This window comes from Tympanuchus pallidicinctus, unplaced genomic scaffold, assembly GCF_026119805.1.
Source record: "Tympanuchus pallidicinctus isolate F22 unplaced genomic scaffold, pur_lepc_1.0 scaffold29, whole genome shotgun sequence".
NCBI lineage: Eukaryota > Metazoa > Chordata > Aves > Galliformes > Phasianidae > Tympanuchus > Tympanuchus pallidicinctus.
In genome coordinates, this window is record NW_026294746.1 from 6,036,883 (window position 1) to 6,050,098 (window position 13,216).

The following is a 13,216-nucleotide window of genomic DNA, read 5'->3' on the forward strand; positions in this document are numbered from 1 at the left end:
ACATCCTCCTGCCTGGCCATTTTCTCTGAGCAAGCACTTTCCTGGTCATCCAGCAAGACTTGCACTCGTGCCAGGATTCACCACTGCAGCAGCAGGGGCTGAGAGGACGGATGTGGGGTGAACCACAAGCAAGAAATGCGCCACAAACCCTCCCTCCCTTCCTTCTTATCCTCATCTCATTTCTGAGCAGATAAACAACAAGTTTGGGTGAGGAGCAGAACCTCAAACCACCTCCACAGAGCCAGGACAACTTGTGCAACAAAGGGCTGGTGCAAGAACACTGGGCTGTGATGGGAGAGAAGTGCTGTAGTACAGGCAGCAGGAGCTGATGCTAGTGATTAAAAGACTACTGCTCCTCGAGGCTGACTTCTCCACCTGCTTGGTGCTCAGGTGCCAGCATCCCAGGTTAGGATGTTGTATCTTCAAGTGGGGAAAGGACAGATATAGGCTAGTCCCAGAAACTTGCCCTGTTCCTCCTCGTAAATGAAGGTTTTGGTTGTATGCCCTGATCTCTCCTGCACAGCTGGGGGTCTATTCTTGGCCGAGAAACAAGCTGGGATCACTTCCCTTCTTGGACAGCTTTGGACAACTCAGGACATCATTAGTTTGCTAAAAGTGCGTGGATAGGAAAAGAAAATCCAAACAGCTGTCAGGAAAGAGGTTTATTTGCAGTGATGGGGAGGACATGAGAGGCGGCGCTGGCCTTGTGCCAGGGATGTGCTTACAATGGTTAGAGGCGCAAAAGCAGTTGGCACGCAGTGATTTCACACAGAGAGCTGGAGACCAGTGATCCCCTCCAGCACGAGGTCTGAGCATGAGGCCGGGAGCCTCTGACCTCCAGGAGGCACTGGGCTGAGCTGCCTGGCTCCTGCAAGCAACGGGGACCTCCGCTGCTCAGTTGGAGGCCATCCCTTTTGCTGTCATATCAGGCCACCCCACGTCCTTGCAGGGCACAAACGCGTGCAGGCACACACACACACACAGGTGCTAAGCAGCTCAGATCTGGGCTGACAAATCAAGGGGCTGCCGGTCCATCATCCCAAGTGCGGGTACAGCATGAAGCCGCTGAAGACGCTGTCTGCCTCGGTGCCACGGTAAATCAGGTTGCCCTTAGTTGGGATGGTGTTCACGGACACCCGGTCACCCGCAGCCAGGCTCAGCACGCTGCTGCCCGAGTTCACCTGCAGGATGTTGCGGCTGTTGTTGTCGCAGAAGCTGACCACGCGCTCCGAGTTCTTGGTGATGCTCAGGCACAGGTCTCCGTTGGAGATCACTTGGTAGGCGAAGTAGTAAATCCCGGGGATGCTGCAGGTGAACTCCCCGGTTTGGGGGCTGTAGGAGTTCTCCTCGTTGGTGATGATGTTGTCGAACACCACTGTGGTGCCGCGGGACGGTGGCGTCATCCGCGAGGCAGAGAAGGCAGGATGCTGCTGCTGCTGGAAGCTGCCGGCATTCCCCTTGGCCCCTTTGAGCCCCGGCTTCCCTGGCAGTCCTGGAGGACCCGGTGGACCGTGGTAGCCCTGGTTCCCTGGGATGCCAGGAGGCCCCGATTCGCCTTTGTCTCCTTTGGGTCCTCGGATGCCCGTCCTCGGTGCTGATTTCCCTGGGGAGAGGCAGCAGGGAGGCACCATTCATGCTGTGATCAGCATGCCCACAGCATTCCCACATCGCTGGGCTCGCCCTTACCTGGCTCTCCCACATCACCCTTCTGCCCCGGCCTCCCATCAAAGCCGGGGATCCCTGGGAAGCCATCCTTGCCATTCGGTGCCCGACACACATCATCCTCTAGCATTTCCATGCCCAGCACTGCTGCCAGGAAGCTGGTCACCAGCCAAAGGCTGAGCTGCATCGTGTCTCCCTGCAAGCACAGCATGGGGGGGTTGGGGGTGGAGGTGAGCACACAACAAGCATGCACATGGTGCACGTAGCAGGGGGTGCAGCTTTAACACAGACATACAAACATAAATATGTGCTTTCCTCCAGATCTGTGGGCATGTGCAATGTGCAGACACAAGTGTGTGCTCAGACACAGACCTACCATGCCACCTATATGCTGCCTAACTCAGGTAGCCAGATGCCACGCACAGCCTTGAAAATAACATTGCTGTTTCATTGCATAATCTGAAATGTTACTGAAAAGCTCTGAGGTGCCCATGGTAGGGCTGTGGGACGTGGAGCAGGGCATAAAACCTCCGGTGCACATCTTGGGGATGAAATGCATTCAGTGAGTGTAAAGAGATACAGCAGAATAGAGAGAAACAGGAAAGGGTGGAGAAGGAAAGAAATAAAAGAGCAGGAGCGATGCAGATCCCCAGCACACAGACCTGAGAGGGAGGAGGGACATCCTGAACGTGTATCAAGAGCCTGGAGCAGACCTGCAGAACCTGTGTCTACATCCACGTGGTGGACTGAAGGCAAATTGGCCCCTCAGCATCATCTTCTCCCCCTTTTCCTACTTCATACGCTTGTAAAAGGGGACAGACAGCAAGGGCTGGAGAGAGGTTCTGGAAGAGCTCTACATCCCCACCTATTCAGGGTGACTTACCTCTTTGCTGGGCTGAGAACAGAGCTGTCAGAGCTGGCTGCTCCGTTTGCTGGCAGCTCTTCCTTGGGAGCAGGGCTGGGGGGATGGAATTGCATGCACGGAGTTTGCAGAAGAGAGCTGCCAAGTTTCACTTGCTTGCGTGGTTCCCTTTTCTGCGCTCAACCCTGGCTGTGCCAGTAATTGTTGGGAACAGCCTGCTCAGCAAAAGCGCTGACCCCTCAGAGGGAAATCCTGCAGCACAGGGAGGCACAGAGACGTGGGCCCAGTGTGGCACAGTGTGAGGTGGCACTGCCATGCGAGGGACAACCCCTGTGAGGTGGTGGGGTGCCCAGTGTCCTCATTTCAGAGCCACCATGCTTGGGGGCCATTGTCTCCATGGCTTCCCAGTTGCCTCCCAGACCTGGGCAATCACTGGAAATATATGTGGCCTGACCCAGGCCTGTACAATTTCCTGCCACAATTTCCTTTTAAAAGCCCAGGAGGAGGCAATCCCAATGGGCCACAAGTCAAGAAAGTGGGGCAGAAAACTGGCTTGGTTGAAAAGGGAACTTCTCATGGAATTAGGGCAAAAAAGGAAAATATATGACCTCTGGAACCGAGGTCTGGCTTCACAGGGAAAGTACAGAGCAGAAGGGAGGAAACAATAAGACGAAGCCCAACTTGAGTTGACAATGGCCAGCGTGTTCAGACCAGAAAAAAGAGACATTTTTAAGTAGGTGGTCCAAGGAAAACATTGAACTGAAGACGTTCACCTGCCTTTTTTTCCTCAGTTTTTGTATTACTGATATATCTTGGGCTGCCTGGACCTAAGAATTGGAAGACCATGACTGGGGGAGCAGTGACTTTCCATCTGAGGTCACAAAAATTGTATGGGACCAGTTGTACCTGTAGAATGTTCCTTAGTCCCTGATGCCTGTTGGGATTCACCCCTGAGTGCTGAAGGAATAAAACTGAAATAAGAGCTGGACCCTTCTCAACAATTAGCAAAGATCTTGGGAATCTGGGGATGTCTGTGCTGACCCGAGGCAAACCAACATGATACCCAACTACCAACCAGACAGAAGAGAAGATCCAGGGCATTATGGACCTCAACCTGACCTCAGAACCTGGAAAAATTATGGTGAAGACCACGTGCTATTGAAAAGCATTTAATAACAAAGCTGATGTCCACATAGCTTCATAAGGGGAAAGTCTTGCTGCATTAGTTTGATCTCCTTCTGTGATAAGGTGTGAATAAGAGGAAGGTGATGGGTGTAATCTTCCTGGATTTCACCAAGGCCTTTGACACTGTTCCTCATAGCATCCTTCTGGACAAATTGGCTAGCTGTGAGATAAACAAATTCATGCTATGTTGGGCAATGAATTAGCTCAATGACAGGGATCATAGAATTGCAGCGGATGGGATACATCTTGTTGGCAGCAACAGCAGTGTTCTCCACAGCTCAGCTCTAGGAATAGCCCTGTTCAGCATCTTCATCAATGATTTGGAGGCAGGAGTTGAATACATCCTTAGCAAGTTCATTGATGATACTGAAATGTGAGGTACAGCTGACCCTCTACTGGGACAAGAGGCGTTGCAGGATGATCTAGATAGATTGGGCATGAAATTCAACAAAGGTAGATGCTGGGTGCTGTGCCTGGGATGGAGAAATGCCAGACACAGGCACAGGTTGGGAGGTGAGAGTGAACATGTTCAGAGGAAGGCAGTAAAGCTGGTAGAAGGCCTGGAAAGTGTGACCTATGGAAAGATCCTGAGGATACTTGGGTCATTTGGCTGGGAGAAGAATCTATGGTTTTTGTAGGTCCCTTCCAACTGAGCTTTTTATTTCTCTTTCTCCTCTCCTCTCCTCTCCTCTCCTCTCCTCTCCTCTCCTCTCCTCTCCTCTCCTCTCCTCTCCTCTCCTCTCCTCTCCTCTCCTCTCCTCTCCTCTCCTCTCCTCTCCTCTCCTCTCCTCTCCTCTCCTCTCCTCTCCTCTCCTCTCCTCTCCTCTCCTCTCCTCTCCCCTGATTCGATTTGAAAATGAACCACAGAGGCCCTTGCACATAAAACTTTGCTAATCAGTACATCTCCATTAATAGTTACCTTCGGAGATCTGTCACTGAGCTGGTCTTTAATTCACATGCCCTCTTAATGCAATATAATACACACTTTTAATCAAAATGTCAATCCTGTAATAAATCAGATGCTCAGAAGAAAATGCAATTTATTCTATCAACACAGTTCTTCTGTCAACTGGACCTGCAGTCGTGTCAAGAAAAGATGACAGGTGAGCTTTAAAAGACCTACCTTCCTCAAAATGGTGCTTCTGGACAGTAATTGTATTTCTGCCCTAGTACCCTCTGTTAATATACAGCCCAAATGAGAGCACTCCATCATTTCGCCCAGGTTTGATGGATGGCCGTGTCTCGGTGTGCCCGCGTCCTTTGTCCCGTGTCCTTTGACATCCCTTAAATGCTGAAGTTAAGGGCCTGGCCGTGGATTTCCAGCATCTCCCGGGAGCTGCTGTTGGGACGGGGGGCGCCGGCAGGTGGCAGTGCGCTCCCAGCCATTCGGTGTCACTTTGCGGCTCGGAGCTCCTCCGCCAAACCCTGCGCTGCAGGTGGCAAGGATGGCAGCGGGAAAGCCCAGCTGATGTAAATTGGGTCCGTGCCCAAGGGAGACGGGAAGCTGGGTGCCTATGGGAGGAGCTGTGTGGGATGTAGGTGCTCTTAGGAGCCGTGGCTGGTCCCAAATCCAGCCCCACAGCAAACAGCCCTGAGTCCAGGGGGATCCAGAGCCCCCAAGTGAGCATCCAGAACATCAAGGCGTCCATTTTAGCCTTTGGATGAGCAACCTTCCTCCTCCTTTCGGGACACCCGGGCTCCTTCACCTCCTTCTTGCTCTCCTGCCTGGTGATACCAGGCAATATAACTCAGTGCCAGCCTTGCACCTCTTCATGGAAGAAAAATGACCCCTGCAAAGCCTCCTTGCTGTCTTCCCAGTGCTGGCAACCACACACCAGCTGTCTGACAACAGACAAACAGGGAGAGATGTTCCCCTGCTGCCTTCCCGCTGGGGATCCCCTGCGGTGCTGAGCAGTGACAGGCAGGAGCTGCCAGAGGAGGAAAATCAAGCAGCTAGCACCCGCCTGTCACTGTGTGGGAGGCAGTGACAGAGGCAGGCAGGTGGGACATCATCAGAGCTGTCAGGTGTGCGCACACCCATCGGCAGCCCGGGCTTCCACCCACAGCCGTGGGGATGGGACAGCTTGGAGCATCTGTGTGTCTGCAGCCACTGATGGTTCCACGGTGCCTGAATAAAGAACCCGGCGCATTGGAAAGCGGTGATTTTTTTGCTGCCCAGATTCCCAGCGCCGCTGACCACCAGATAAACACCCTGTGAGATGTGATGGCTTTGGCCATCCTGTGTTTTGATTGATGAATGAGAAGCCAGGGTGGTTCAGATGCCCTGGAAGGATTTCCTGACATGCTAGCTGCAAATCAGTCTACGTGGGCACTTGACACTCCATGTTTAAAATGTGTTAATTGCTGTCCCAGGGGATGCGTCATTCCCACGACAGATGCTTTACATGGAGCACGTGTAAGAGACAAAGACAGGTATGGGCTTTAAAAGCCAGGATTTCACGCTCCATCCCTCGCTTGCTGTCTCCTGGCATTGACGAGCATCCCTGTTGGTTCATAGGATGAGAGGAGATAGATGAATGCTGAGCAGCCCTGGGCAATGCTGAGAAAGCTTGTCCCATTCCTCCTCCCCTTGTTCTCTGTTATGGATGTCAGAGTTTTTTGTTATTAGGCATCTACTTGTTAATATGGCTGATTGTTTTTCGTTCTTTAATGTATCTGTTATTTATTTATTCACTTGTGTAACAAGCAGTTTCAGATTGATCACTTTGGCATGTAAATGAGCTGCTCAGCACTCGTCACTGAAATTTGTAGATTGGAAGAGTTTGCAATCAAACACAGCCAGAATCTAAATTACAACATTTCAGGCAATAATAGCTGGGAGAGGACAAGAAGGATGTGCCATAAATAAGATGGGATCAGAGCAGGGTGCCCAGAGCTGTGCTGTCAGCATGCCAGGAGCCCCAAGGCATGCAAAAGGAGTACAGCTTTGCAGTGCTGAGGTGTGCCTGGCAGTGATGGCATTGCTCTGGGGCTGCTTCCCTTTGGGAAAGAGGGGGAAGGGAGAAAGAAAAAGGCTTTGGGGAAATGATGGGAGCTGGCTTGCAACCAAGCAATTCTTGTGTTGGTTTCTGATGAGGTCTAGTTAGCCTAGAATGTTGAAAAGTATGCACACACAGGACTATGGGCTGCCAAGTGAGTCTGGATATCATATGTGATGCTGATTTGCTTGCCACTATGGGTGATTTTTGGCTTCTTGCCACTACTCGGGGCTTCATCAAAATCCAATGGGTAGACACAGGGCACAGTCCTGCCCATTTCAAGGACAGTAAGGGAGAAAAGCCTTCTTGCACTGCATCTGGGCAGAGAAGCCAGGACCTCCCCAAGCCCAGGGTTGGTCGTGCTGGTCGTGTTCAGGGTTATACCTCCCTATCCCTGTGGCATCCCTAATTAGCAGAGAAGTGATGTTTGCCAGGCACAGTGCTGTGAATCCCACTAGGGATGATGAAAGGACCTCTGGGATCCCCTGCCCAGCTCCTTGCTCGTGGCAGGACTATTCCCAACGTTAGATCAAGATAGCAGTGGCTCTGTCTACATCTTGAAAAACCCACAAGGACAGAAATCTCCCACCTCTCAGAGGACCTGTCACAGGTGAGGGTTAGAGTTAGGGCTAGGGTTAGGAGTAGGGCGAGGTTTAGGGTTAGGATGAGGGTTAGGGTTCGGCTCAAGGCTCTGAGGGACGCGCTGGGCAGTGTGACATACCTTTCCAAACCATCTGCCTCCCACAGCCTGGCCTGCACACACAGCTGAATGTCACCTGCCCTTCCCAGGCTCCTGTCAATGCCACGATCTGGCTTTCCTGACATAATGCCTCAAAAAACGGAGTAGAAGTTTCCTGCAGGCAAGTGCTCATGTTAACTGGGTCAGTGGCAGCTGGAGGTCCGTGCCGGCTGGAGACTATTACAACTTATTTCTATTACAGCTCTCTTACCACAGTGGCTTCTCCAGGAACTCAGCTTCCCTCTAAGCGACCTTGGCTGCCGGATCGATCGGAAGTTGCAAACTCACTTCTCACGTCTGCTCAATTTGGAGGGCGTCTGATTGCTGCTTCGGAGGCTTTGATTGCCTTTGCTTCTGGCTGTCAGGACCCCGGCTGCTGCCATGCAGGCACCGTTAGCAAAGCTCTGGCTTAGCAGATTTGCTGAGGAATATCCCAACCAAGCTGCAGCCATGCAGGGCAGAGTCAGGACTGGTGTTTTCCAGGCATGGATGTACTGTGGCCTCTCTGCTCCGCTCTGCTCCCTCCCCTACACATCCACTTCTGTTGCTTTCCAACAGACGGCCCGTTCCCAGTTCAGGAGAACACTTTTCCACTTGCAATTGTATTAACTGTTTTGGATCCCCTCCCACAGTCATCACCTAAATGCTCTCCCCTCTCTCTGCAGGCAGAGGTCAAACCTGTGTCCTTGCTGCCAACTGAAAAGCAAATCGATTGACGTCTTCTAGGAGGCAATTGCACTCTTTGGTGCGTCTCTGCGTGGGAGGCAATCGTGTGGCCCCAGCACTGGCTGTCTGGCCTGGAAGTTATTCTTCACTCCAACTCTTAATTTCAGAGCTGAACTGAGGGATGGGAAGACTCCTGGCTTCTAATTAATTGAGTTCCCTGTAATTGATGCAGTTTACCGCCAACCTATCTATCTGTTTTATTGCTCTGTGGAGAAAGTCATTCTGTGATGCTGTTTTCTCACATGCCCTAGCGAGTGGCCATGAGACACGTCCTGAATCTCATCTCTAAACTCCAGACCTTGGGGGGAAGGTTTGCTCCAGGAGGCAGAAGGGGATGCGGCCCCACTGTGTCCTTCACCAGGAATGGTCGCCCTGGAGGTGAATGCAGGCTGTCACATGCAGGATCCTCCAGCTGTGCATCCTGTGGCATGTTGCAGTATGCGGAATGGATGTTGTACTTCACAGTTGTGGTTCATCCTGTAGTGGGACGTATTTGTCCTCACGAGTCTCCCTGGGGAGGTGGTGCCTTCCTACTTGCTGGTTTTAGGGTCCTTGGGATGGGCAGATCAGGGAATGGGATTTCTAACGAGCCCTAATTCTTCTCTAATCCCCAAGCTTTTCGAATTAATTATTGTCAGGGAAGCCAAATGGAATCTCTCATCTGCTGCAACTACAAGAAGATTATCAGGATACGTCTCCCATTCTCAGTCCTGAACAAGATGGACCTTCAAGTGAAAAGCATTCACTAGTTGGAAAGTTGCTGCGAAACAGACCGTGTCTCTTCTCAGGCATCAGCTTTTGTGTTTTAGCACAGTGCTGTCTGGGTAGGGCCGTGCCCTTGTGCCTGGAGCCATGCTGACGTACCTGACTGGGGCTTAAGAGGGGATTTTACTGAGCCCTTCGAATTGTCTCACTCACTAATTAATGGCTGGGTTTCAGTTTCAGAACATGCACTTAGATAAACTGCATAAGCGCATTTCATTAATCTTAATTAATGATTTAAATACTCAGAAGCCTCTGCTGAGGCCCTGTGATTGATGGTAGCTAGCTGGCTGCATCGTCGCGCTTTGGTCCCTCAGCATCCTCGTCTGTGCAGTGGGGATACGGACACAGTTCCTCCTTTCCTTCCCTTTGCTGTCTGCTGTCAGATCAACACTGGCCATCTTTCAACAAGCGAATGAGTGACAATTCCCACATTGTGCCAGACAGGTCGTCCTGCTGAATTTAAACCCCGTGTGTCTCTGTATGTGCAGCCACTACAGCAGCACACGCCAATAGCTAGGGCTGGTGGAAGCAGGTTTCACGAGGAAGGGCTGTGCAAACTGGGCAAGGAATTGCGCTTCAGACCCTTGCTAAGCATCATCCACCCTGCTTCAGGGGTGATGGAACGCATCGGGTACAAGCATGATGTAAAGACATCGTATTGAATGTGGTACCAAGAGCATTTCCAGGTGCTTTGGCGTTGTAAAGAATTTCCATTAAATGCACATGTGCAGCCATGCTCGTGGAAACACAAAGAAGGACCCTCTGAGGATGCCTGGGGAGGTGCTGGTGTCACTGTCCCTGGAAGCTGTCAAGAGATTTGGAGATGTGGAATTGAGGGATGCGATTAGGGGGCATGGTGGGGATGGGTTGATGGTTGGACTGGATGATCTTATGGTCTTTTTCCATCCTTGGTGATTCTATGATTCTCCAGCAACAAAACCCTGCTGCTGAGCTCGAAGGTGGAGACAGCATCTGCTGAACCCTGTTGTGTTCTGCGGGCTGGAAGGGGTCTGCCTATGGTGGTCTCACCCCATGACTGCTGAAGAGGCTATGACAGGAGTATCTGTCACAGAGATACAATAAACATTAGGATATGTGCTAAAAGTTTATCTGCACACCCACAGAGAGGAAGAACAAAGAGACAGTGGCAGAAGGGGGACACCAAGCAACGCCCTGCGCCTGATCCCAGACGCATCACAGGGGAGAAGGCAGCCCATTGGCAGCTGATGTGCAGAAACCCAAAGAGGTCAGGGGCACAGAAAATAAGGTGGGAACCAAGACCATTGATTCTGATGGCCTAGGAGTCATGCATCCCAAGAAGATGGAACAAAGAGCTGCTGAGATACCTGGAGACCTAAAGATGAAAGGGTCAAGAGGGAGGCCTACAGTCCCTGAGAACTTGCAGAAATCAAATGGCCCATAGACCTGGAGACCAAGAAGCCTCATCCAGGCCCTTTTAAAGGCTTCCCCTACAAGCCACCAGTCCTTCTGTTTGGTTGAGGAGCCCAGCAGGAGCTGCTCTCCAGGTTTCAGATTAAGCTGCCCAGGAATGCGGGACAAGTAATGGGATGCAGGAAGGGATAATTTTTGGATTGCACAGGATTTATTATGAGGAAACTGGGTGTCTGCACCTAGCTATTGGAGAGATTCGTCTTGTATATAAAAGAGTAGGTGGCTCTGAAAGTAATGCCTCCTGCTTATTTCCATGGAAATTACGACAGATACAAAAGGCATGATAACAGAACGGCCTGGGTTGAAACAGACCTCAAAGATCATTTATCTATTTGATAGAGCACATTCTCAGCTACAGAACACTATTTTTCAGTATAATCATTACTATTATCTATGTATCTATGTATCTATCTTCAATCTATGTATCTCTCTATCATTTTTGCCCATGATGAACGAGAGCCTGCACCCTGTGTTCATCAGAATCTGCATGGCCATCCAGAATGTGACTTGTCACCACTGCTGGAATGCAGCATCCACCCCTCACTGTGCTCACATCCACTGTTTGATCTCCATTAACGTTCACGAGAGTGAGTGAATGTCAGTGAGAGCCATTGATTCTGCATGGAGGAATTCAATGACACGCCTCTGCTTCATACACTCTCCCACATCAGACACCATTTTGTCAGTCTGTCTGCTGCCATCTGTCACACAGCAACAAAATGTAATGGGATATTGTTGGGAAGGTTCAACCTCTACTGTCATACCACCAACCTCCACCTCAGACACCAGTGTGCCAGTATAATGAAATTGGAGGCATTACTTTCAAAGCAGACCTGCACTCGTGTTTATGCTGCCTACAGAGGTTCCCCATGCAGACTGCAGTGTGCTGCATCCTCTGGATTTGTATATGGACAGAAAATTACCCTTTCTGGAGAGAAGGTCAAGAGCTGCAGCCCATGAACTGCTGTTGCTTTCCCAAGCAGCCTGTGCTCCTCTGGGCATTAGAAGAGGCTGCATATATTTTAGACATCAAAAGCTGTAGATGAGAACCCCAAATCAACTTCAAAATAGAATAGCTCTTAAGCCATGCATGAAATGGGGATTTGGAGTAGGTTTGGGGATCTACCAGCACCCCAGGTGATATTAAGGGGCAGGAAGGCTGTGGTCCTGCATCTGCACGCACAGAGCTTCAGGTAACTGCAGCTGATCCTATGTGGTCCTTCATGGGATGCTCCTGATGAGTGTCAGCTCTCCCTCCAGTATCCTAAAACCAGACTCCAGAAGGAGGAGGTGTTGCCACCTGATTGTGCTTAGGGATTGTTTGGATCAGGAGGAGGACAGATAAATAATCTGCATGCAAAGCGTTGTCCTCACGCACAGCTGGCTCACATGACAGATACAGGCACCAGGCAGCCAGGGATGGTTTATTATACCTGGGATTATAGAAGTGTCTGACAACTGCTTACTGTAAGCTGTCCAGAGGTAAGGGATGCTCTGCATTTTGATGAGAGTGAGTGAGCAGCAGCAGCAGGGGAAGGGAAGGAAAGGGAAGGGAAGGGCTGCTGCAACTGCTTTGAGTGTGTCACAGAAGTGACCTGGGACATTCTGAGTAAATGGCTCTGGCTCTGCTCCAGCACTGGAGGTATCTCAGAGCAGGACTTGCACATCCTTGCAGCTTTTCCCTGCACAGTGACCTCCTGCATGGATGCATCCTTTGCAATGGCCACAGCTGCCCCGCAAGACAGGGAGGACAGGCAGTTCCAGCTGGGCGGAGTAGCTGGAAATAGCCTTTTGTGAAGCATTTTCATCAGTTCATTTGGAGTTGTGTTTTGCCAGCAAAACCTCTGCACACTGTTTATCTCTCTTAGAGGAAGGCTATTATTATTGCAAAATGAAGCAGCGTGCATGCAGCTCCTCAGCAGCACAGTGCCAGTGGTGCAGCGGGAGGGATTCAGGCAAGCACAGAGAGTGGCTTCAAAGTGCCATTATTAATTCAAGCTCACATTCATTGTAATAACACCTCAAATCGTGGCAAATTCAGCTGGTGTCATCCACTTGGTGCAAGCAAGGGGCTTTCCGGGGGAAAAAGCTTGTAGAAAGGAGAACATGAGCTCTGCAAAGTGCAGTTTCACATCTGCTCATCAGACAAGTGAGTAGTGCTGGCTTGGCTGAGTTTAGGAGCATGTCCATGGTGGAGCTGGTGACTTTGCAAGGTTTTGAAGAGTCACAGAATCAGAAAATGGATTGGGTTGAAAGGGACCTTAAAACCCATCCAGTTCCATCCTTCTGCATGGGCAAGGATAGCTTCTGCTCGACTAGGTTGCTCCCTGTCCAGCCTGGTCTTGAACACTGCTGAAGATGGGACATCCATAGCTTCTATGGGCACCTTCCCCATGTCCCAACAGTGGGCATTGGCACAGAGGTGGGGTCACTGTGATCCTGCAGCCAGGGATGGCTTGCACTTGCTGAGACGTGTAGTTTGTGGGGAAAAGCAGGATCCTGGTCCATAGCTGGCTCTGAGCCCGTTGTGCTTGACTGAAGGACGAAAAGGCTACAGCTAGATGAAAAGCAGAGGAAAGGGGAAGGCAGTGCAGTGGGCACGTTGTTTTGTAAGATTCTAATAGGTCCAGAAGGTGCTGGGCAAACTCAGAGGAAGGCTGCAGCAGAGCTGGGTGCAGGGAGACACTCCCAACCCAGGCAGGGATGGAAAATCCTTCTGAAAGCACTGATCAGAATATTTGCATTGCTTTTCTGGCCTTTTCTGATGTACTAATGATGAGCTTTGAGGCATAGCGTGAGTGAATGTGCTTCCTCAGCACGGCTACT

The 13,216-nt window shown here is 50.9% G+C and overlaps 1 protein-coding gene across 1 annotated transcript; it reads right to left on the reverse strand.

The window, feature by feature from the left end:
• Positions 1 to 647: 647 nt before the first annotated feature.
• C1QA (complement C1q A chain) lies at positions 648 to 2,692 on the reverse strand. The gene is made up of 3 exons (XM_052691931.1): positions 2,546 to 2,692; positions 1,687 to 1,858; positions 648 to 1,603 (listed from the first exon to the last, which is right to left on the reverse strand). The coding sequence occupies exons 2-3, from the start codon at positions 1,847 to 1,849 to the stop codon at positions 1,035 to 1,037; spliced, it is 732 nt and encodes a 243-aa protein (XP_052547891.1). The 5' UTR covers positions 1,850 to 1,858; positions 2,546 to 2,692; the 3' UTR covers positions 648 to 1,034.
• Positions 2,693 to 13,216: the final 10,524 nt, after the last annotated feature.

Coding starts and splice junctions, on each gene's coding strand:
- C1QA (XM_052691931.1), bottom strand. CDS start 1,849: ATGCAGCTCAGCCTTTGGCTGGTGACCAGCTTCCTGGCAGCAGTGCTG. Junction 1,604..1,686: donor GGGTGATGTGGGAGAGCCAG/GTAAGGGCGAGC, acceptor GCCTCTCCCCAG/GGAAATCAGCACCGAGGACG.